General features: G+C 41.8%; 2 protein-coding genes across 13 annotated transcripts; both read right to left on the minus strand.

The window, feature by feature from the left end:
- Positions 1 to 516: 516 nt before the first annotated feature.
- On the minus strand, positions 517 to 18,316 carry LOC308408607 (catenin delta-1-like). 12 transcript variants are annotated; one of them, XM_080900954.1, is made up of 23 exons: positions 17,490 to 17,849; positions 17,148 to 17,220; positions 12,515 to 12,640; positions 10,941 to 11,104; positions 8,797 to 8,865; positions 8,585 to 8,704; positions 8,212 to 8,474; positions 7,359 to 7,640; positions 7,018 to 7,255; positions 6,681 to 6,903; positions 6,332 to 6,527; positions 6,100 to 6,217; positions 5,823 to 5,976; positions 5,614 to 5,631; positions 5,250 to 5,318; positions 5,021 to 5,148; positions 4,701 to 4,851; positions 4,401 to 4,593; positions 3,992 to 4,200; positions 3,862 to 3,903; positions 3,693 to 3,760; positions 3,409 to 3,511; positions 517 to 2,125 (listed from the first exon to the last, which is right to left on the minus strand). In XM_080900954.1, exons 4-22 carry the CDS (start codon positions 11,097 to 11,099, stop codon positions 3,452 to 3,454), a joined length of 2,760 nt encoding a protein of 919 aa, XP_080757080.1. In that variant the 5' UTR covers positions 11,100 to 11,104; positions 12,515 to 12,640; positions 17,148 to 17,220; positions 17,490 to 17,849; the 3' UTR covers positions 517 to 2,125; positions 3,409 to 3,451. The 12 variants fall into 12 exon arrangements, with proteins under 12 accessions (XP_080757080.1, XP_080757079.1, XP_080757083.1 ...); XM_080900953.1 differs by lacking the exons at positions 17,148 to 17,220; positions 17,490 to 17,849 and adding an exon at positions 17,968 to 18,316; XM_080900957.1 differs by lacking the exons at positions 12,515 to 12,640; positions 17,490 to 17,849 and adding an exon at positions 17,968 to 18,018.
- A 1,704-nt stretch (positions 18,317 to 20,020) lies between these two features.
- LOC308408937 (uncharacterized protein) lies at positions 20,021 to 24,918 on the minus strand. The gene is made up of 4 exons (XM_080901419.1): positions 24,519 to 24,918; positions 21,935 to 22,035; positions 21,775 to 21,853; positions 20,021 to 21,452 (listed from the first exon to the last, which is right to left on the minus strand). Exons 1-4 carry the CDS (start codon positions 24,811 to 24,813, stop codon positions 20,641 to 20,643), a joined length of 1,287 nt encoding a protein of 428 aa, XP_080757545.1. The 5' UTR covers positions 24,814 to 24,918; the 3' UTR covers positions 20,021 to 20,640.
- Between the last annotated feature and the right edge of the window lie 112 nt (positions 24,919 to 25,030).

The following is a 25,030-nucleotide window of genomic DNA, read 5'->3' on the forward strand; positions in this document are numbered from 1 at the left end:
CAACCAGCCCACGATGCATTTCAGATGCGCTGCATACTTGAAACACCTAAACACTTTCATATCCACAGACAACCAACTGTATCTTTGACATGTTTGGAAGCAAACACACGCATACCTTCAGGACACTACCCTCCTGTCAACATGCTGCTCTGTGTGTAACCAGAGACAAACAGCAAAGCCGAGAACGTCAACGCTCGCCCGGCCTCCAGCTTTACTGTGGCGCTTGAAGGTTAGCTGGCTTTAATAAGGCTTGAGCACAAGGCGTGAGCAGTTTGAGGTCTTAAGTTAGGAGATTAACGTGTTTGTCTCTTAAATAAAAAGCATTTCCCAACTGAAAGCACTACTAATTCGATCTAAAGATGTGAGGGAGTGAATATCAAACACACCAACTATTAGCATTTGCCTTTACAAGAGTGAGGGGATGAAATTACACAGATGCATTTCCCCTCTTTAATTAGATATGTTTATCCACACGATACAGGAGTCCTTCCTCACATCAGCACACAGCCACATCAAGCACACGTTACCAAAGCTTGTCTAGGAAAAGATCTTTATTTATAAAAAACAACCAGTTACATACGTCACTGAAAAAAGAAAAAACGAAAGCAACTTCTCAGAGCCAAGGCAGGTAATGAATGGTACATCATAATTTTACATGGATAGGCAACAGTACAAATATACTATGTGTGTGAAGAGTAAAAAACAAAAAGATGATTGGTCTCTTTTGCCTTTAAAACAACTCTGATGTAAAAGTGGAATTATAAAGTAGAACAAATTGCATAATGCTCTCATCCACCACTCCCATACATATAAACCTCCAGAAAATAAAAACAGACGCACAAAGAAATACAAAAAAAAACAAACCCAAAAAACAAAATGTGCCTTCTGCCAGCCTCCCAGTTTAAATTACACCTGTATCTCTCCCAACCTGTTAAAACTCGAGTCTCCTCTGAGTACAGAAGCCTCCCAAATGTTTTAATACAGACAAGCATGTATAAAAAACAGCTACAGAATTTTATATTTAAATTTCTTCCAAAAAGTCACTTCAGCTGGTCCAGAAGAAAAAAAAAAAGAAAAAGAAAAGATGAACAGGCAGGTGTACAGGAATGGTTAAGGGCCTTCTGAAGCTGTATGTCGAAATATTTTAGTGGCTTAGTAGTGTTTGTTCACAGCTTCATCTCAGTACCAGGTCTGAAGTGTTGGCTGGTTTAGTTGGCTAAACCAAAACAGGAAAATCCAAAATAAAGCAGCTGAAATTCTCCTAAATGTTCCATGTGGGGAGGGACATAAAGGGAACAAAACAAGAACAGCTTCATCACAGGAAGAGGAGCACACAATTTAAAAAAAAAAAAAAAAAGCATAACTGATGGAAAAACATGTGGTGTCATCTGGATCAACACACAATCATTCAAAAGGTCCATATTCATTTTCCACGTGCACACACACCCACAGGTTTACTGTATGATAAATATACACACACCTGCCCTTTCTTGTCATCCCAACTGAGAGAAAATAACTCTAGACAGGAAAATAACTCCTATATAAACATTCTCAATCTACAGGGCGGGCTGTCGGTGTGTCCCAACCTCCCATTAATTAAATTAATGAGCCAAAACTACTGCAGTCACCCCCCTTTTCTTTTTATATACAGTATATACCCTACTTAAATGTCTAAATACAAACTTATCAGGGCCAATGTCAGGTGGCTGTAACATGACAATAAAATTGCCAAGAGGAAAAAAAAGAAAAAAAAAAAGTTAACAGCATGGGGAAAAAAAAAAAAAAAAAAAAAAAAAGCAAGCCAGAGGACAACACCAGAATCAAATGATTGTCAACAAAGGTGATTGCCTTTACAGAATAATTATAAGTTATAAACGGAATACATTTCTGCTGCTACAACTGAATTTGCACGTGTGTGTTGCTTGAAAGTCTTTGCCTGCAACACAACCACTTTCTTTGGATGCCAACCCCCCCGCCCCCATGTTTTGATCCCATTTGTGTGGTGATAAGAGAGAGAAACGGGGAAAGGAAGGGGTGAGGAGAGGGAGAGTCTGGATCTTCTCTCCTCAGTAGCAGTGGTAGGGCAGGGACGGCCCAGTCTGGGTGATGCAAACTATCAGTTTTTCTGGAGGAAGAGACAAAAACACAATGATTTAAAAAAAAAAAAAAACACAAGTACAAAAGATATGTGGCTGATTTAGACATCAAACAAGGAGGCAACACAAAGACTTGTGTGGTATAAGTATGGCAATCTACACACTAGTGTTGTCACAGTAAACGACCTTTCAACAGGAGGCTACTATAATCACATTACTGCTTTAGTTTAGTTAAATTAGATTCTAGTTCCTGGCCTGCTGCCCTGCACATAGAACTAATCCATAATAAACTGAAGTCTGTGCTGAAGTCAATCATCCATTAACGACTCTAAACAAGTGACCGGGCTGCTCTGTGTGTGATTTGTTACGTGTCTTAACTGCCAAACATGTTTATTTAAAACCCTCACCGTTCTGGTCATGCAGTCAGGAACATTTTACAAAGTAATCCAAACAAAGCTGTTAAGAAATAGCACTTTTTGCCACTACTTTCCTCAAACTCAAAGAAATCAATGAAACCCATTTCTATTCTTGGGTGTCTGTTATTGTAGTAGCCGACACAACCACAAGAGTGTGCTCTCACACACAAATAACAACCCACAACAGTGGATCTCCGAAAAACCAGACAAATATTTCACAACATGACAAAAGCATTAACACTTCCCGACATTCTTAAATCCACTCCAGCAGCTGATTGTAAAGGACTTTGAGGGGGACTAAGATTAGAGTAGCTGTCACAGCAAAACTGCTTTGGGAAGCATCAATTTCATCAGAATCGTTTTGATTTTCATGTGCCATTTCTTGCCAAGAACAACAAATGTGACCAGTAACTTTTTTGTATGGCATTTAACAAAATAAATGCATGCATAAGGCACAAAATGGGCCTGAAGTTTCATGCCATTTGTACCAAACAGTCCCATGAGATCATGTACAGCAACCGGGTAGAAAACTGACACAGAACTTTGGTTTTGTATTAAAAGGACTGTAAGTAACTTTTAAAACTGTGGTATTGTGACAACACTAATGCATAAACAGTTATTATTCTGAGGATCTAAATGTTGTTATTTAATGATCAGCCCGGGGTTCGGATTTACAATGACAGAGGACAATGCACAAGGAACACCTAGCAGCATACTATACCAGCATGAATACACAACACATCAGGGTATCTCATATTTAAGCATCAGTACAACGACACCTCTGCCTGTTTTAGTTCACAATCAGACTTGGACCAGGTTTCACTCAGGTTTTCAGTTATTAGAGACAAAAAGGAGTTCATAAAGTTCATGCAGGAATAGAGGTCAGTTGGACATACCATGCTGTTACATGCAGAGGGGGGTAGAGGGGATGGGGGAGGGCTAACCATCGTAGGAGTCCAATAGAGGCAGGGAGCCCTTTCTGCCCCCATACATCCCTCGCTGAGAGAGGAGCAGAGAAAGACAGAAAGAAGGCGGACAGGAAATGAGTGTGAGAAAAGATGTGTCAGTAATCGTGAGGTTTTAAAAGGTTACAATCAGGAAATATTCAGAGCTGTGCAGGAGGTTAGGGATTAGTGTCATTAAGCCAGCAATCCAACATGTTAATAGTGACTTTAAGTACCGGTAAAGTGTCTGTGGTCTCATCCAGAGTGTGTCTCCTTTCTTTCTGGTCCAGTGTAGAGTAGGCCTCTGAAGGAAGATGAAAACAGGTTAAAATTTGCTAAAGATTTAATCTTGAGGCAGAACAAAACCCCCCAAAAACAAAAGAAATCTAAAAGAAATCTACTAACCAGGGCCAATGTCATTCAGGGGAATCATGTCCCTCTTTTCCCCTGACACAAAGAAAAACAATTCATGAGTTATTTACTCTTCATAAATAACCCTCCTGCAAAATTTAATGTAAATACTTTCTCTGCTCACCTCTGTCCAGGAGGGGTGTAGTGCTGTCTTCATAGGTGCCGTTAGCTCGAGTGCTCGGGCCGTTAGTGGTAGTGGTGCCTGGGTTAATGTTAACCATGAAGTCAGTTTTCTTCCAGCCGTCTTTCTCAAGAGGTCGGCGCAGTTCCTTGTGAGCCCAGACGAGCTGCAGGACCTGGCTCGCCCCCCGCACTTCGCGATCAGAGCGCTTGCTGAAAGATAACCAGAGATAAGGGTTTGAGCTGTTATCATCTCTGATGAGTTTTGTTATATAACACACACACGGTTTACACCGGTTAGAAAACAGCTGCTTTTATACACACAAAAAAAAAAAAAAAAAAAAAAAAAAAAAAAAAAAAAAAAAAACCCACACATACGCAAAGCACCTTTTCTACACTCAGAGAACACTTACCCATCTTTGTTGATTAGCACCAGGCTCTCGATGCCTCGTTTCTCTCGAAGGACCTTTGCTGGCTCCAATCTGTTGCCTAGCACCTCACTGAGCGTGCTCAGTACAGACACAACTGTCTCCTCGGATAGATTACGCCCAGACTGATTCTGGGCTCCAGGCAGGTTGGCCACAAGGTGAGGCACTGCATGCAAACCTGCAAGAGAAACTCTTACTCTTAACCCAAGTGCAATGAATGTTTAGAAAAAAAAAATGACACAGATGCTAAGATGATAGATAACAGCTAAGAAGAAACAATCTTACCTAGCAGTTCACAGTTTCGGTTGTCAATGGCAAGATTCCTCAAAGCTCCAGACATTGCACGAACCACACGATCATTGCCATGAGCCAGCAGTTCTGCCATCATGGGGAGTCCCTGCTCATGACGCACCTTTGCCCTGATATACCGACCATACTGTATGAAAAGCACAAAGAACAGATCAACTTTAGTTGTCATCTAATAACATAAAAACAAAGACAGACCCAACTATTCAGGGTTCATGCACTTTTAAAGTTCAAAATTAAACATTAGCCTTTTATAGCAGAGAGCCAGCTCTGAATCACTGATAAGAAATGATACTAACAGTCCACCGGCCAGCACACAGGTTCTGGATGGCGCCGGCAGCAGCCTCGAGCACTGATGGGTTCTGGCTCTCTTTGAGCAGTGACGTGTAAACACGAACCACTTCAGGCTGGAACAAAAGCTCATAACCTAAAGTTGGCAGAGAGAGAGAGTTGTATGCTTTTATATGAACACAAGCTCCCTGATCAACTATAAATCATCTGAAAGAGAAGCAGACACACAAACAGTACCTCTGGCAGGTGTCGTTCTCTTTGGAATATCAACCATATCTGCACTTCCATCATCTACATCCTTCTTTCCTGCAGAAAAAAAAAAAGAAACAGCAGATAAGACAGATATAGTGATGTTGGGGGGGGGGGGGGGGGGGGGGGGGGGTATAACCATTTTCATATTCTCAGTCTTGTTATCTGGTCCAACATGCAACCAGTGGAACAAGCACCATCAGCATGCAATGCTATGTGTGATCATGCCTGTGGAATGCGTGTAAATTCAACGTTATTTCTCCAGGTGTTTCAATATGCATTAGTAAAATAATGTGATGAGAGGGATGGACAGCTTCGCAGGTTCGTGAGAACACCAAACGCAAACTCTTACCTTTGGAAAACCACTCATCTAAACAGAGCACAGAGAGGAAGAAGTGAAATAGGGTGGGAAGAAATAAGGAGGGAGAAAAGGAAAGGGGGGGAAACAGTAGAGTGTGAAAAACAGGGAAAGGGTCTTCTGCCACCAAAAAGCTTAACCCCACCAGTAACTGCCACTCACTCAACCACAAATCTGACACAATGTAGCTGTAAAACACCAACCTTTGCCTTTTCTAGAGCCAAAGCAGCCGCCCTTACTGGCTGGAGCTGGGCCCTGGTTGACAGGTATGGCCTCTGCGTATTGTTCAGAGCCGGGGATTTCACGGTGAACCTGATAGGACAGATTCCTCAGAAGGCAGACGCAGTTCTCCACCAGCTATAGGAAGAAGGGGTGAATGGGGACAAAAGGCTCAAACTCCAATTTTTATTTATTCATTTATTTTTTTAAATCGCACAACTGTCTTGCGAAAAAAGGGACAGTTATAAGTGAATTTTTAACCTTATTGTCCACATCTTTGCAGTTGATCTGTGACTGGACCATGTACATAAGTGAATCCACCAGCCCCGTGCATTCCCTCAGCTTTCGCCTGGCCTCGCTGCGTTCTGAACTCACATTCCTGAAGTAAAGGGAGAGAAGTTAAGCACATAATTGCATGTTTTCTCCTTAAAATAAGCTTCCTTTTCTCCTTCTTCAACTTCCTCTGCTTTGCATCCATTGATCTCTTGCATACCTAAGGCAGCCAGCAGTGTTGGTCAAGGCGGTCTGCCACTCCATATGGCGTGGTTTGCAGCTTTCTTCTCCTCCTCCGCTGTTCCCTCTCTCCCAGCCTGAGTGTGGAACAATCACCTCGTCAACTAGGGCATGCAGGGCGTGGTCCACAATCTCCATCTTAACCGAATCGTGGGATGAAAGGTTCCACAAGGTGCCTGGGATAATTTAGAATGAATATTAGAATGAAATAAAGAGACAGTTGAGTCTTTAAAATAAGAAAATATAACCACCACACAAATCTTCCAAATAGTAGTAACATTTAAGAGCCACATATATCAAAAAACAAAAATTTTACATAACAGTGATACCTGTGATAGTGTCTGTGAGATCCTGGTTGTGCGTTTTCCTCAGTAATCTAACCAGAGCAGGTACGCCATCGCAGTTCTTGATGGCGATTTTGTTGTCTTGGTCTCGTCCATATGAAATATTCTTCAGAGCCCCGCAGGCTGAGTGATGCACATCCTTAGTAGGATGGTCCAGCATCGACACCAAAGCTGGGATGCCCTTTAGGCGGCGCACCTCTGATTTAACCTACAAACATAATTAGATACTTCCTTTAAAAAAAAAGAAATTAGCAGAAGAAACACTACAACTCAGCATACAAAGAGAGAACTACCAGAAACACAATTGCAGAGTTTGCTTTACCTTGTCATTTTTGAATGTGAGGTGCTGGAGGAAGGCAGCAGCGTTGGTCTTGACAGGGTCCAGGCGGTAATTCAACATGGCGATAACCTCCGGAAGCTCTGGCTGTCTCCACGAAGTAGGAGGTTTTCTCAATGTGCTGTCCAGAGAAGCCATGCTTCCTCTCTCCATTGTCATCGGGACGGCCCAGGCGTATGGCTCAACGCTGCCTATGTCACTGTCCAAAGTGTCCTCGCAGCTCCTGTAAAAGTGGATGGAAGCATTTATCAAGAGTGTTTATTTATCAAATAAACTATGTAATGTTGTGAATTGACTTAGTGCAGAACAGTACGTTTTTATTTTACCTCAGTCTTCGTCTATCAATACCCCCAGGCCCCGGTCCCAGGCGTGGCATGGTACCATAGCCTCCAGGGTGCATAGGTGGAGGCCCCATTCCATATTCATCATATCCCATGCTACGTTGATCATCCTCCAAACCATAGTGACCGTGCCCATACCGCATCTCCATCGCAGAGCCCATGGCCCTCATTCCCCGACCCACCTGGGGCTGTGCTGCGTACGGGTCGAGCTGCTGGCGGCTCGGAGCCCGGTAGCCAGAGTCCAGAGTCCTGTAGCCATCCATTGGCCTGAGTAAAGATGGCAGTTATGAAAGTGATGAGTCGGGTTAGCTTAATCCTTTCTTTTCCAAAGAAAAGACAGTGTTAGATTGACAGAGATAGCAGGATAGGTGCTGCTAATGTGGAAAAGATCGACACGTGTTATCTGATGTCACATCTCGGCTTCTGCCTGACACTTCATGGTCTGTGGACAAATGCGGAACAGATGTTTATAGACTGGCTATGTTACCATCATGTTATTATGGTGTTAAGTTCAAGGCCTGTCAACTATAAATTCTGCTCATGTCAGTTTCACACATGACTGAATGATTATTTAGAATATGCACTACAAAAAAAGCATGCTTAAAAAAAAGGGGGAATTATATTTAGCTTTGAATTATTGAGTGTGGAAAAACATGTCTATTAGTATTAACAAGGGCTAAAAAGTTAAATAATTAATGAGGCAAAACAGGAAGTTATTCCCCTGTATGCAATGATGGAAACTTCCGTTACACTGTGGCTTGTAAAGACGTGTATGCTTGAATGTAGCGCAAAGCAGTCACCATTAAACGTCAAGACACTGTCTAGAAGCATCAATCACCTGTAGCGATCATCCATGTGTGAACCCCTGCTCAGACTAGCGTAGGCCTCTGATGGCAGACCTCCGCGATAGTCATCGTAACCACCCACAGGACCATAGTGGTAGTTTCTGGGTACTGTAGCAGTGGGGTAGTCCATTCCACCAGGCTGCCTGTAAGGACGGTCCAATGTGGCGCTGTAGACGCCCATACCAGGCACTGACAAGCCCCCATCGATGGACAATGACTCAGTAGGCAGGACTGTGCGCGATATCGGTTTCTTCATCTGTGGCATAGTGAGATCAGTCCAGTGTTTTAAAATGTTCATGGCTAAATTAAAATTTTATAACGTCTGATATCATCGGTGAAAATGAAGCATGCGCTAGATTAACATACCCCATTGTCCATCCGCCGCGTGGTTCCTTCTTCGGAAAAGACTGAATGCACTTCCTGAGATTCATCCTCTGGCGTGTAGCTCTCATCTAGAGCGCCATGTGCAGGGTCCACCATCCTGTACTGTAGCAAAGACACCACACGTGTAAATATTTAAGCATAGATAAAAGAACATTATTTTTTTTAAATGTGCTTAACTTTGTACAATCACATACCTGTGTGCCGTTTATATATGTGTCTGTCAGCTTCAGTCGTTCTATGTCTGCATCCCCTAAACGCCCGTTCTGGGATAAAAGAGGAAAACATGACTGTGAAATACACAGGGAAAAAAAAAAATTAAATATACTATTACACTGAAACAATATACAAGATTGAGGGTAAAGGCACAGTTCCCAGTAGTCTGTGCTGTCTACTTTTAACCACTCAGATGATATTACTGCTGCTGAAGCACATTCAGTGCTGACCAAACCGTCCCTGCATGTTTATGGTCTGTGAATCACTGCCAGACACGAAGGAGGACATTTTGGAATGCAGCCAGTCATCCTCACACCTCGTTTCCTCCTGCACTAAACTCTTATATAATCAAAGGCTGTCACAGTGTACGACTTGGGACACTTTCTTTCTAAACCACAGTAACACTCTAGCAATGCAACTACCTCGGTTAGTGGCAATCACATGCAAGCGCAGCACAACTGAGCTATTTTGGAAGCGTTTATCAGCAGCTGTTTAGCGTTTCGACACTCAGCTTCAGTATTACTGATACTGCCGACCAGAAAAATATTTAAAGACCTTTTACAATTTCTTCCACTTTGTTGCAATGCTACTGCGGTTTATTGTGTGCCCACAAGGAAGCAGGGCTGTGTTTTTGTTTTTTTTAAAAAGCGATATGAAGATTGGAAGAGCAGACTGTGCATACACCGTAAAGGAAGCACAAACTTCCTCTAGAGCTGGTCCTTCCTTTAATACCATCTGATTTACAAACAACTCTGGTATGCATTTGAACCCATAATCGCAGAACAGATACTGTGTGCATTTATCATAAAGCATTGACAGCTATTACAAAGTTTTTGTAGCCTTCAGGCTTTGAAGGATTTTCATAAGACAAAACATGAGATCTAATCAATGTCAGCACGCCCTGAAAAAGGAAGGAAAACATTTAAGAACTGCTTACAAAAGTGTGCCAACATTTCTCCTCTACTGTAAAAGTGTGACTTGATCAAACAAACAAAAACAGGTCCATTATTTTCTAACTGCTCAAATAAGCGCTATGGTAAAGAAAAATGGCACATGATAACAGTGGGACCACATAAATTATTAGTCTGGAAAACAAAACAAGTGGGAGTCACAGCTAAACCTCTAAAAAGCTTTAAATAAATGTAAGAAAATACCTACTTATAATAGTCCCTCTTTTTTTAATTTATTTGAAAAAGAAAATGTAACGTCTTATAACATCTGCACAAAATCCATTATTGTCATTTAGCAAATCTGCTAAATGACAACAAAATAAGTGCTCTCAGTTGTCAGATATAATGACATATTGACAGCATCAGAGCTAAAATGTGTCAGTTAATGGCCAAATGGTCAAAATGTATCCACTGTCATTTTGAAAAGCCATCCTAAGCCAACCTGTCAGCTTCCTGCCAAACCTGGAAGCTCTGTGGAGCAGCCATAACAATTTCTAACGTACAACACACAAATTTGCAAGTCTAATAGATACAACATGCAGCACCAACACACAGACAGTTAAGACTGATGCATACAGCAGAAATGAATATCGACTTTTAAACAGCCATTCATCTAGTAGAGTTTAAAACAAATGAGGATGCGACATGATCACAAAAGAAAAGAATCTGATCTTAAAAAACAAAACAAAAACTTGGAGAAGAAAACTTGTTTAGAGGACTATGCAACACATGCACAATGCTGTGAAGGGATAAGAAAATTACTGAAATTCCACAGCAGGGGAGAATGAAAAATGAATGCGAGTCAGAGTGCGTCTGGTGAGTGACACTGTAGGCATGCTGATAGGTTTTGAAGGCATGTAATGATAAATTTGCAGATGAGAGTTAATGAGTCAGACATATGTTATCAGAGTCCATAAAGAAAGATCTAAAAAAAAAAAAAAAAAAAAAAAAAGTTACAAGAATGACGCACAGAAACGCCCTTGCTGAGCACTGGATGGGAGGAGGTGGGACCAAGGAGATAGGGGATGAGTGATGGACGGATGAATGTCAAGAGACAAACGATGCATGAACTCACGCCAAGGGTTGGATGGAGGGAATAATGATCCATACAATCAAAGACGTAGAGGTGTTGAAATGACTCAAGATGGGAATATTTGGGTTCTTTGGGGAGTTACCTGTGTGTGAGGGAGGGGACGACCCAAGGTTGAGGGGCTAGTGGCGGGGAGGCCCACTCTCCTCCTCTCCTCCTCCAGCGCCCTGGTCAGCTGTTCAAACTGCACCTCCTGCTCCCTGACCGACTCCAGCAGAGCCGCTGCGCTCTCGCACTGCTCCATACACACTACACAGCCCCAAGGGGAGAGAAGGGGGCGTTACACACATGCATACAGCCCTAAAACAGGCTACAGCAGTGGGAGAGGGTGTATAACAAAAACACACTCTCCAAACAGAGTACAGCGAGATCCAGCTGATGCATGATTTGAATGGGGAGGTGGTTATCCTCAGATCTTGCTTGGTAACTAAGACAGAGGTTTTTTAGAGAGCTACGGGATTTCACAAGAGTTCTCTTCATGATTTGGCTTCAGTGATGAAATTACAATGGTTAGCGTAAAGACACGCCTCCAACTGAACGTCAACCAGAGAACTTTCCCAATACACTAGAATTTTACAGGAAGAGACTTCCTGTCATGTCCATTTCATTCATCTCCCCCCCCCCCCAAATGTCACAACTATGAGCAATATTTCCCACATATTCACACGTCATCAACAGCAACAGACAAGGATTCTACACACACAGACAAAAAAATAAATAAATAAAATTAGGTGTTCCTCTTGCACTCTGTCGCATTTCCGAGCACTTTGTGACAAATACAAGACAGAGCAGTTGATTCATTTTCCTTGTCAGTCACATCCTATGGGGCTCAACTGAATGAGAGACTGCTTAGAAAACCAGTACCAGCGACTGGTCAGCCTGCAGGCAGAAAACTTTGTAACAGAGAACTTTTGCAAAATACAAGGAAGGAAAAAAAAAAAAGAAAAAAAAAAAGATGAATTGAGGAAAACTGATTTTAAAAAATAAATGTCTTTTTTGGCTAAAATAAATATATTTGCATGGCCAACCAATTTAAATTCTGCGTGGGAAAATTTACCGTGTTCAAAGGATTAAAACAAGAAAAAGAAAAAACCCTGAAATCCCAACTTCACTGGTAAACTGCAGCAGAGAGGAAGTGGTAGCAGAGGTTTATAGCACTTAACCATAAAAGTTTGTTAAATCATAAAACGTGGATATGTAGTATTTTATCACAACATTACGTCAATGACTGCATGCAGTTTAATACACCATCATTAAATAAACAAAGATATCCTCTAAATTTTGACACTGTCCGATACCACACAAGAAATAAGACGCCAAGAAAAGTTTTTAAAACATGTATTAGTATCTTTGTATCACAAGACATTTCATGGATAAAGTTTCAGATAAGAGCAGAGAAAAGCTAAATGCTGTCCTTGGATAAGTCACTCCCCCCCACATTCAAGTAGAATAATTTCTGGTGATAAATAGAAAATCCTTTATATAAACAACCTTTACCCTTAGAGAATGAAGCTTTTTTTTTACTGAAACAGGAAGCTTAACACCACAACTTACAACCTTTAACCCAAAAGAGAACTGCACACTTCTCCTTATGGGTTGACCACTAAAAATGCACCATCTGCCTTTAAACTGGGTTCACAGAAAATCCAAAATACACACCTTAACCTGTGGGCAAGGTTTTGGTAGAAGAGGTGAGAGATCACACCAAGTTCAGAAGTGGCGCTTTAGTTGTTCATGTGTGGAAAGTGACCCAACCACCGAGCCCCAGAAGCAGGTAGAAATGGACTGCAGAGAAAGAAAGGAGAGGTGGAGGAAAGAGGGCGAGAAGTGTTTTAGAGAAGACGCATCGGCTTGAAAATCAGCAACACAGTGAGAATACCGTACAAGCGTGTCAACGGGGGTTGTTTGCTCGCTCTGTGAGGAGGAAGGCACAGCAGGGAGACAGATATACAGTAGTTTCAGCCTTTGGACACACCCTGTATTTACTCAACATTTGGCCAGAATATGGAGGCTAGCTGGGGAAGTTGAACAACCTGCACCTATTTCTAGGTTGGATAACATCGATTTTCAGCATAAAGAGCTTAAGCAAAAGCAGGTTTTAGAGATTCTAACATATGTTCTTCTTACTACCTCTTCTTTTTGCCCTTTTTTTTAATCCAAGCTTTTCTCTCTAATCAGTTTTCACCCTACCTGTAGCTCCGAGCATTAATTCCCAAATCTCCTAACTGCCTTATATCCCCTCCCTCTATATCCTTTGTTATTGTACCTTAAAAAGAGACATTGTTATACCAGAGGCAAGCAACTGGATAGTGGAGACTCAGATCCTCTTATCTGGTGATACACCCTGTTCTGCAGCGGCCCAGCTCTTCATGAGGTGAATAAACCCGCTATTGCTACACACCTGCATGACCGGTTGGACGAGGTGGGGGGGTGACTAAATTTCAGTCACACTGTCTGGCGCACATGCACCAACGCAGCTGAAAGTTTGAACAAGAAACAGGGCCCTGCATTTACACTTCAGATAACAGGTGTAGAGCAAAGCACAAAGCAAGCATTGGGGCTCAAGATGTGATGATGAATGACTCGTCGTTTGACTTTCATGACCCAGCATGAGCTTATAAAGAAAATAATTAAAAACAAAACTATTACCACACACTATTACCACACAGTAAGATCATTTTCTCAGTTTCATTTTACCTAGTAAACTGACAGCTGCAGTGCCTGTCTGTTCCTGTACGAATTTCAAAATAATGACTAACAAAGCACACGACATTTAAAAAAAGAAAAACATAAAATAAAATCCCAGAATGGGGTGTGTTCAGTATGGGAAAAGAGGGAGGGAAAGTGGGATGACCTGATGAGGAAACCAGGCGTGGCTTAAGTGTTTCCTAAGACAAAGGAATCCACGAGAACCAAAACCAGCATTTGCATGTGGGATAAGGCTGGCTGCCAGGAAGTGATATGATGTCACCTCATTGACTCACAGAGAGTCATAACCTCCTACCTGAGCAAATCACAAACTGCTGTCGTGTTACCCACATGCCTTTATATGGTCACAGACCAGACAGGGTTGATTTCATCCTTTAGAGATTGAGATGAACAGACTTTTAAGAGCTGGAAACAAATAAAACAGATGGACTTGTAGGAAAGATGAGGGAATGAGAGGGTGAAGCTTGGGGGGGTTGGGGGCGATAAGGAAAGGAGTGCTGAATCAAAGATAAAAGCTAATCTTGCATTCCTAGCATTGTCTCCTGCCAATTCAGCACAGCAGCCCACCCACTCATCCAGTGTGGAACAGGCTAAGGAGGACACTAGCTAATAATCACTCAGAGATCAGAGTTTACTGTGCTTTTGTGGCACTTCAAGGCAGGTTTACTGGTCATTGTGACCCAAACACAGCAAAATAAACTAATCAAGTCTCTAAAGCTGCTCTGTTTACATAGCTTTGTGATAAACTCGCATAGTCTCAATTCTTGGCTTGTTAAAATCATTAATATTATCATTACCTGTCTGTAGGCCATCTTATTGAACTAATGAGCACTAATGCCATTTGCACAAGATTAATTATAAACCATGATGGATATTTCTTGGCAGGCGAGAGTGTGTGTGTGTGTGTGTGTATATATATATATATATATATATATATATACATACACACACACACACACACACACACACACACACACACACACACAGTGTGTGAGCAAGTGTGTTATTGTGGTTTAACCACAGCCAGGAGGGAATTTGCAGCTGTCAGCCTGGGAGGCTGGAGGAACAATGAGAAGTTTGTGCAACTGAGAGCACAGGCGCAAGTGTGAAAAGGGTTTGGGAGCAAGAAAAAGATCATAGGACACATTTGACTGTGCACGCATCTGTGTTTATAATGTCACTCTTTACATGCGCATGGCTTCTGTCCTCCATCCGACTCTCTCTCTCACAGCTGTTAGTTTTGGCCTTGAAAGTCAGCGCAGAGTTTCGCTGAACAATGAAAACAATCAATGTCGTCCCACTGCCGCTCCCCTTTCCCCTCATAGCCACTTCCTGAGAAACAGGATGTTATGAATTCGACATCAGAGCTGAGGAGAGGTCCGCAATGGCGTCTTTGGCTCACTATAAATCCTCTACCCCAATAGAACCAGTTGTACACAAACCTTGAAAACCTACCTAAGGTACACTTTCATAAACCACCAGCTGATGGTTGTCTTCTTCCATCAACAGAGTGTTTTGCTGCGGCGAAAATCCCCCATGGTCAATATGTTGATCACACGACCACAAGGCACTTCCCACCCTGCCAATATTGTTCTCCATTTACTGGTTTCTGTTCTGCTTTTGTGAACTTTGGGAACCAATTTTTATGAACCTGCATAGCTAAGTCATCGCAATTTATTTTAAAATAAGAAGTTAGTAGAGCATTTTCTTTTTTAATATAAAATCTGGGATAACATCAGAAAAACTCTGACACACTGACATTATCATGAGTTCCCTTTTCTAATGCTAAATGTGAGAAAGAAAGTGAGAAACTCAGCATCACGGCTGCTCCAGCTACTGGAAATGATCTTATGAGTTAGGTGTCATTAGGTGTAAGGCCAGATCGTGCACAGGGCAGCAAACACGTGGCGTGTCCACATATTGTAAACTTTGGACGGTTACATGCTCTGTTCTCACATGAGGTACATCAAACATTACTTTCACTCGAATCTCCTAGAGATTACAAGTACAAAGTCATTCACTTTAATCACAGTTATGCTTTTAAATAATACTAAAACAAGAAAATTATTGTTTTGCTTTTTAGCGCATTTTCCTTTATTTGGTCCCAAAAGTACGCCTGCAACTACCTGAAAACTCAAAGTTTCTGCTTTTTAAAAGTTTAATAAATCGACTAACCAAAATCTGAGTAAGCAGACGTTGTAACTTTATAACTGAGCACTTCAGACTGGTTAAAAGACTAGTTCATGTCTGATGCGACCAAATTAAATGTTTGCGGTGACTGTTTGCAGGCTCCATCTAAAATCAGTCTATTTTTGGGCTGTTGATTCAAGAAGCAGAGTGGTCTAACCACTGAATCAGATCACCATCTTCTCTTGGGTTTCAGACATTGTGGTCTGACATATATACACATACATACGTACATACACACATACACACACATATATCTGTCAAAAACATATGCCCAGAAAGACCAACCTAAGACAAAACGTAAAGTGCCAGAGGAAACAAATGGAGCAACCCTACATGTGGACTTCAGGTACAGAGTCACAACATGGACTTATACACATTTTTAAAAAGTCTATGTAACTACAAAAACAAGTTTTCCTATTTTGTTCTTTAAAAGAGCCACACTGTTCCAAGTCGACCATGACAAGGAGAAGTAAAAGAGGTTCAACATGTCAAGTACCGTGCCTTGAGGTCAACTACAACATCTGATCGAACACTGACACACCACGAGTCAGACAGCTCCATCTGATTCTGCACCCATCAGTCAACGTGACTCACTCACTCCTGTCAGGGGATATCTGATCATACTCACATGTAAGCAACAATATAGCCTCTGTCCACTTAATTAAAATCTAGTCAGTAACAGAGGCACCTGCACCAGCTCCCACTGAAACAAGATATTCACTGCTGAAATGCACATCTGTTCACACATCTCAGAGTAACTAACTGCAATTTGCTCTCAAGTCAGTTTGATGCCACTGGTGGTAGTTTAAGCTGAGCATGGCTTGTAATGGGATTGAAGCTTTAGCCTCCTAATCCACTTACATCCTAACGCACACACACAGTTAACATGCACGAACGTAGATGGGGACACACACACACACACACACACACACACAAGGCCCTTCGGGGATTAACCTGTACACCTCAAGAGAGCAGACACAATTGTAGTCTGTGTCGGCAGCACGCATCAACAATCAAACAAGGACTTGCAGACAGACTTATTAGTGGTGGCACCTGGAGCACATGAGTCAGCTACAGGTAAAGTGATAGGTACAGGAAGCCCGTGTAAAACACATTGTGTGCATTTGTGCCTTAATGAAACCAGTGTTTGTGAGTTCAGGCACACAAACAGGCTGACAGTTATCCCCACCCAGGCACTTTCCTAACAAAAACAAGTCCACACAGGACTCACAACAGGTTCACAGGCTGACAAGCTAATAATCCCAGGATGTGTGGCAGGCTGCAAATGGAAGACCATTAACCTCAGAGAGTTCTGCAACATATACATACACGTCTAACCAAACAGGTTTCCAATTATGCTCCGGGACACGGGAGAGCTCCTAATCGTAATTACCGTCAAGCCTGTGCAATCTGCTCCCTTCTCCAGCTGAAAAATATGGATGCTACCCGCAGAAAGGAGGCATCAGCTGCAACGATAAGTAGGTCAAACCACAGTTAAGTGCAGACAGGCAAAAAAGAAAAAACGCTCGAGCATCACACTGCCATATCTGCTTGAACACCCCAAAACCTATCACCTGCAAGATCAGCTAACTGCTAGCACCCCTTCTGAAATCCCACGCAATGTCGGGAATTGATTTGCTAGCGTTAAGATAGCAGCGTGGGGTAGGAGCGACGCGGTGAGCTGGCACACAGAGACATAAATAAAAGGCGAACAAAGACCACGCATTTGACTTACTCTGTAGTTGCGCTAGCGCTACTACACAAATAAATGACAACGCCGGAGATCAAATCAGCCCAAGTTGGCGTGAATGCTCGCTCAGCACCCGCATGACCTCGTTTGGCTGTCTTGCAGCGTTAGCATCACAATAACCCACATAGCCGTCCCAGATCGCTGCCAAAAAATAGCCAGGCTAGCGTTAGGGTAGCAAAAACAGATTAGGCACGGGAATATTCGGTTAAAGCGTCCTTCACAGTCAGGTCTGACGGCTTTCTTTGTTTTATCTCCTGGCACCAAAGGCTTGTTTGAGTCCTGCACGGCGAGCAATAGAGGGTCTCGATTTGAACTTTACGTTAGCATCGTTAGCTAGCCGTGGAGAGTCGATGCTGTGACCACTCCTTGCCAGCGCTGCAGTGCACCCATAATTTGATGGAGGGGGGAAAAACGCGACCCCCAGCACACGCAGCCATATGGTAACATTTACGAATTTACTCACCTGCTCTTGAAAAGCCTGCCCCTTCCAGACGGTCGTTTTTTGTTTTGTTTTTTTTGTTTTTGTTTTTTTTTACTGTTTTCTGCCCTCTTTTTTCCCCCTCCTTCTCCGGGTTCTGGGTCAAGCTCGTTAAAGACCGAGCGACATCACCGAGTTTTCTATCAAAAGAGAGGGCGGGATCAACGGCTACCGTAAAGACGCAGGCGCACACAAAATTCCTCCTCTCATACAGGTGTTTTTACGAGGTGGGCGCAGTCGCTCAGCAGTCTGCTATCACAAAAGGAACAAAATTTAAAGTATCCCCTCCCAGATGGAACGTACACTGGCTGGTATGAGAAAGACTATTACAACAAAACGGAAGTGAGGGATTTAAATTGTGTTGTGGAATATAGAAGCTACCTCCCACCGCCTCTTATCTCCTCCCATTCATTCCCCTCAGTGGCCACACACACACACACTGATGTCATTTCATTGATTGCCCAAGAACAATAGTCTGGGAGGAAGCACCACTTTCATGGGGAAGTACAACAACAGCATTCCTCACCAAGTCGCCAAAACTACTGGTATTAAAAACCGCTATCAACGGCCATCGTGCACATGTTACGCATGCGCTTGGTCTGCTGGTAAACATGCTTCTTTACATGAATCATGCTTGACCACAGCTATTTAAAGGATTTAAGGCTTAGTGCATGACTATACCTCTAAGGGTTTGTTTTTTATTTTTACTATTTTGAATTTTAGTGTCTTTTTTAACACTTTGAGTCAAGTCTCTTTTTTAATACAGTCTGACTTTCCAGAGCTTTCGGTAAAATCAAAGAAAAAACAAACTACAAACTCTTAGGCAATACTTAAGTGTGGGTAGGGTGGAAAGAGGAACAATGTGAGGAATTTCCCCCAGTTTCCTTGAGAGTCCCCCCACCCACAGTGATTCAGTGTGACCAGGCCTTAAGACATTATAAGTGCTGGGGGGGGGCCACAACACTGCACTCTAGAGGTGCAAAATGAAACTCTTCAGGCATCGAGTAAAAAAGCAACTATATTTATTCAGAATATCCACACTGACTAGCATATTATTGCCCTATCTATCCAGGAAGTACAAAAAAGAGGAAAAAAGCTGCAAAAAATGACAACAGTAGAGGTAGTGCGTTTTTAAAGGAAATAATACACATGTAAAAGCAACTGTTATAAGTAATGATTCATGTTTTTCGTTCTCAATTTGTTTGAAGTTCAGACTGAATTAAATCTTATTATTTGAGGAAGCTCGGCAGTTACTTAAAAGTATCCCTATAGTATATAAAAGCAGCTTTACATCAGTGGATTTGAACTAAGCCCAGTAACTTCAGGGTTAACCTTTATTCACTTCTTGCAGTTTGGACATCGCCATGGTAACTCATGCTGCAGACCAGTGTGGGTTATATTTGAGATTAGAGATCAACAGGTATAAAATCACCACCTATCAGCTATCAGATCTTTAAACAGAATTGTGATATTGATGCATCTGTTAACTTACACCGTCTGCATTTTTGGCCAGCTTTCTTTCCTAGCTTCAACTTGCTATATTATTAAAAACAGTAGGTGTTTTCCAGTCTTACTAACAAAAACACTTGAAGCATACACGCAGTCCTACTGCTGCTTTGTCTGCAGAATCCGTTTTACTTTCAGTTTGTATTGTGTGTGTAACTGCTTCATAGTTTTCTAATACTACAGTTTGATCTTCTTGTGTAAAATCAGCCACTCTGCTGTCACTTATCCATCTTTGTAATTGGTCAGATTCTGCCAACGCCACCTCTTTGATATGAACACAGAGAGGAAACCCTAAGTTAGCCAGCTGATAGCCAGCTTCATGTGACTGCTTATCCTGATTACTAGTGTTAGAATAAGTGAATCCAGATAAAGGGAATAACCTGAGTATGCTGAACGTGCTTCCTAGAACAGAGTCTGGGGTCAGAAAACATTAATTTAATATATATCAGTTTGCTGCAGTGGGCAAATCATTGAGCTGGAATGCTTTATAACACTGTATTAAATGTGGTGCATAAATAAAATTCAGAAATGCTCAAATCTGGCCACAAACAGTCTTGTCGTGGTACTTTATCGATACAGAAGTCTGCTATAAAATAGACTTTAACCCCTTAATGCGTAGCGTATCATATTTGACAGCAATTTCTGAGATTTCTAGTGTAATCTTCCCCCTGACAAACCTAAATAAATTGCGCATGACATTTTTAAGGTACTAACGCAAAAAACGAGCAAATATGAAACAAAGTTAAACTCATATATGCAAATTAGTATTCAAATATTATTTTTAAAAACTTGTCCGAATGTTCAATAATTTCATTAAACATTTTCTGGCAATTATTTTGTGGTCCAAGCTTTAAATGATAATTGATATCCCATTTTGAAATAACATAGACCAAAACAGAAGTAATCCACAGTCACCCACTGCTAACTGTGACATGGTTCTTTATTTCAGTGTCTTCATTTGAGGATCTGTTGTGCACGCTCGAGAATAGAAAGCCGGTTTTCCTATAGTTAAAAAATCTGAACAGCGTTTGTGTCAGCGTATCTGGAATCTACAAGTGCGCGTGATCCAAAACAGTTTTACACTGTGGCACAAATGACAGTAAAAGTGCTTCTAAACTGCAAAGTCTATCAAGTCTTTCTAGTTCGTTGGGGTCAGAGCGCCCCGTTGGTGTGTGTGATCATGTGTCTGCGAAGGTTGCTGGGGTTGTTGAAACTGGCTGTGCACTGACTGCAGGTGTACGGCTTCTCTCCGGAGTGTGTCCGCAGGTGGATCTTCAGACTGCCGTTCTGCGTGAAGCGTTTTCCACATTGCGCACATGCGTACGGCTTCTCGCCCGTGTGAATGCGCATGTGGATGCTAAGTGTGGTCTTGTTGACAAACGACTTGCCGCACAGAGAGCAAGGGACCGGAGACTCCCCGGTGTGACTCGCGCGATGTACGATGAGGTCTTCGCGGCTGTGGAAGCGCTCGCCACAGAAGTTGCAGTCCAGGGATTTGTTGGCGGTGTGAGGGAAGACGTTCTGCTGCTGTGGGAACTGGCTCATGTGGCTGGGGTGCCCCACTTGACCCTCAGTTACTACTAGTGGCGATTTCAATCCAGGGTTCAATGCTGTCGGAGCCATTTGTGTGGAATTATTTCTTTCAAGTTGGTTGTTTCTCACCAGTCCGGCACTGTTATCCTGTGTGACTCTCATTGGAGCTCTGTCACTTGCGCCAGTGGTGAAATTCAGGAGGTTGTCGTGGCCGACGTTGTGGTCAGACAGAGAGCTAAAAGCCTGAAGCTCAGACGCAGAGAAGAGGGTGTCACTTTCATCCTGTAGAGGCCCTTCGCCTCGGCCGTGAACGCACACGATTCTCAGCTCCTCGTTATCACCTGTCGAGCAAGAGGAACCAGCTGGCTCCAAATTCTGAGCTCCTGTTGCAACACCGCCCTGCAGACTGTGGTTTCTAAAGTCACCCTGATCTGAAAAGACAGAGAATAGCATCTTTAAAGGCCACTATGAAACAGAAGCGCTTAGGCCAGTCTTACTCAGCACTCATCAATGAGGAACTGCTTGTGTGTAATTTAGAAAGAGAGACTTTCTATCAGATGCTTGACGTCTGATCTACTTTCTTCCTCCTATTCTCGGCTTGCCTGGTATAATTGTTTTTCAGCCCTAAGATAGAAGATAGACAATCTAGGCTTTTAGAATCTGTGAGCTGTAGTGATGACAAGTAAAGACATAAAATACAAATAAAAATAATAATTAATCAGCCCTTTAAGCTCACTTAAAAATCCTACTCACCACCAACATCTGGCCCACATCCACCCACATCATCCTCATCTTTGATTAGAATGACATCTGGACTCTCCACATCTGCACACTAGCACATTAAGGACAGCTATGCATGAGCAAGCTAGATTTCAAACAGAGCTACTGCTATTCATTTATGGACTGCATGTACCTGCACTTGAGCTGCTGAGGAGGTGGTCTTTTTCTCCGACTGCAGGACGATAGAAGCAGCTTCCCCACCCGCCTTTTGAGCCACTTGTGATTTGATGAGAACTGAAGAAGAAAAGGAAAATACATTTTTATTATTCATTAATCTTTATTTAACCAGGAAGTGAAACTCCTTAGATTAAGAATGTCTTTTGCGAGAGTGTCCTGTCCCCAGATAAGCACAGATTTGAACCCAGGACCCTACTACTTTGAGGGTAACTTAAATAACTGTGACCACAGATGGTGTTGATGTAGTCACAGAAGAGCAACAATCATACCTTTACTGTCCTCAAACCCACAACTGTTTTATTAGCTGTACTGTTGCACCACCCAGGAAAGACTTGTGGTGGTTAGTTTTATTTAAAGCAATGTTAACTGCAATGCTAGTGAATGTATAAATCACTGAACTACAGAGCCACACTGAATATGCACGCTTCAAAGCATTTTTATTCGCTGACACTTATAGAGTGTGACAGGCCTGGTGGTGCAGTGGTCAGCATTGTCATCTCACAGCAAGACGATCCTGCTTTGAATTCAGACTATGTGGAGTTTGTGTGTTCTTTCTGCGTGGGTTCTTTACAGGTACTCTAGTTTTCACCCACAGTCCAGAGATTAGATTCATTGTCACACCTACAGTCTAAATGTAAAAGTTTTCCCTGCAACCCTGAACTAGATAAGCAGAAGAAACTGTAAGCTTTTAAAGTCTTTAAAATACAGAACAATTTTGCAGCCTTATGCAGGTTCCTCATATTGTGCAGCCCAGAGATATTACAGCTGATCATTTTTTAATATTTCTAATATTATTTCTTTTTTGAGTTTATACCCTCAGTTCAGTTTGGTTTGATTTCAGAAAATGGTTAGTTTTTATAACTAGTTTCTGTGTTACTTTTACCTCAAGATTGATCAAAACCTGAACTAAACACAGTACTTTTGAAGAGGTGAGTCACAGTCATTTAGACATCCTGGTCTCAACAAATATTTGCACCAAAGCCTTACTGCACAGTTTGTAATACCAAATATGGACAAGTCCTCCATATTTTTATTAAATATTTGATTTACTTTCAGTTAGCTATTTGTTCATCTGTTGGTATCAGTATTTATACGAGCTGAAAACGAAAGATTTTAAGAGTCAAGAATAGACGGGGGGGAGGCAACTTCCCTGTTGGTGTCACATGTGTTTGCTGAAACGAGCTGACAGGAATAAAATGAAGGAAGTTCAACACAGCCAGGTTTTCTTTGCATTAGCTGGCTCAATAACACCTAATACCCCCAGCGGAGATAACAAGCATCACAAAAGCAGGCTCTGTGTGCGCTCACAGAAAAACGAGTGTTTCACATGTCATATGATTCCTCTTTGCACAAAATGATCCCTATGAGTGTCGCCTACTCCAGTCAAAGGTCTTGTCAGAGGATGATGATAAAATAGTGATAAAAAAGACATTAATTAAGTGCCTTGAGCTCACAGTTGCTGTGATTTGGAGCTATGCACATAAGACTGAATTCAAAATTGAAGTGAATTGCATAAAAAATAAAACTGTAAACTAAGAAAAGGATTAATGCTGCAGAAAATTATTAATTAAGCAATTCAGACACTTTTGAGACACAGACAGCTCTGACTTTAAGCTTGATATAAAGTCGGTATGCTATTAATCAACCCTCAGATTCATGCAGAGAGTAAAAGAGTCAATTAATGAGAGATAACAAATGTTAGGGAAATCTGTTTATGTTCTGTGTCTGCAAAAAAAACAAGTTGACATGTCGACACCAAATATGATATGGAACTTAAAACTCAGGGAATTAATGGCATTTCTCTACGGTCTCTGTGGTTTACGCCACTCAATTACCTGACAGTGAACACAATAAAAGTGACAAAACATTACTTTTCCTTAAAAAAAAATGTCTATAAAGGAAATGTAATATGAAAGATCATGTAAGACATTGATTTTTAATTCATCGTATTAGTGATTTATGATAACATAGAATATGTCCATAAATAACCTGTGCACCTGAGTCTTTGATTCTTTATGGGTTGATTGTGGTGAAGACTAAATGTATTTAAAGGGACAGACACATGTTCTGAGTTGAGGTTGGACTTGTTATAATTCAGCATCACATACTTTAAGCGGAAATTCCACTTAACAATTATTTTAGACTGAGGCTTTGAATGAGCGTATCGAAATGTGTCTTTATTTATTTGTGTATTTGTTTATTTATTTATGTTTCGGTTTAGCTGACCATTATTAAGTTTAAGTAAGTGAGTGAATTCACATTTAATAAGCCGAATAAACTTTTATCACCACAATAAAAAACCCGCTGGTTCTGTTATCTGTGTCACATGACCAGGGCCAGCTGTGTCTGATGCGCGATACTACTCCGCACATCTGCATTTTCATAATCAACTCGTTAAACTAGCTAAAACGGCTGTTTTATACGTTATTAGTTTGAAGTAACTAGCGGTGGGTATTTAATAGTTAATTATATAAATGGCGGGGGCGGAATGTTATTTGTTACTCGAGTATGAAGTACTTTTAAAGTGAAAGTATCGTTACCTTGTGGCTTAGCTCGTGGTTTGGTTATGTTTCCTCTGATGGGAGAAAAGCGGCTCGCTGGTCGATTAGTTCTGGTTTGTAGCCTGAGGGAGAAGAGCTCACTCCTCATAACCTTCATCCTCGTCCTCAGGTTTTCGTTTTCCTTCAAGCTCTGGGTTAAATGCAGACGGAGAGACGCCGAGCTCTCCGAGAACAGCTGGCTGATTTCTGCCACCGCCGCTTTCACCAGCACGTCCATAATGGACAAAAGCTGTGACTCCAGATTCAGGCTCCCCGGTGGCATGTTTGTGGACATGTTTCACTTTGCTGCCACCGAGATTTGTGTTGAAAAAAGGGCGCAACACGGTCAGTAGGTTAGCTTAACAAAAGAGACAACACAATGGCCTTCCTGGTAGCATGATGCTGATTACCGTAATACCCAGAAAGCAGGGACACTGGGGGGTGATGCTTGGCTGGTGATGATGTTTGTTTGAAGAAACCAATTTCTGTAGTTTTGAAGGCAATTCTTGGTT

Source organism: Rhamphochromis sp. 'chilingali' (genome assembly GCF_963969265.1).
Source record: "Rhamphochromis sp. 'chilingali' genome assembly, chromosome: 13".
NCBI lineage: Eukaryota > Metazoa > Chordata > Actinopteri > Cichliformes > Cichlidae > Rhamphochromis > Rhamphochromis sp. 'chilingali'.

Bases quoted from the DNA above. Each gene is read 5' to 3' on its own strand.
- LOC308408607 (XM_080900949.1), bottom strand. The intron at 7,641-8,211 runs GTGATTGATGCT...ATCTTTACTCAG, and splicing joins CACATGGATGATCGCTACAG to GCCAATGGATGGCTACAGGA. The intron at 4,201-4,400 runs GTAAGTGTTCTC...GTTATCTTTCAG, and splicing joins GTGCTAATCAACAAAGATGG to CAAGCGCTCTGATCGCGAAG.
- LOC308408937 (XM_080901419.1), bottom strand. From the start codon at position 24,813: ATGTCCACAAACATGCCACCGGGGAGCCTGAATCTGGAGTCACAGCTT. The intron at 22,036-24,518 runs GTAACGATACTT...TTTCTTCTTCAG, and splicing joins ACCACGAGCTAAGCCACAAG to TTCTCATCAAATCACAAGTG. The intron at 21,854-21,934 runs GTACATGCAGTC...TTAATGTGCTAG, and splicing joins CCTCAGCAGCTCAAGTGCAG to TGTGCAGATGTGGAGAGTCC.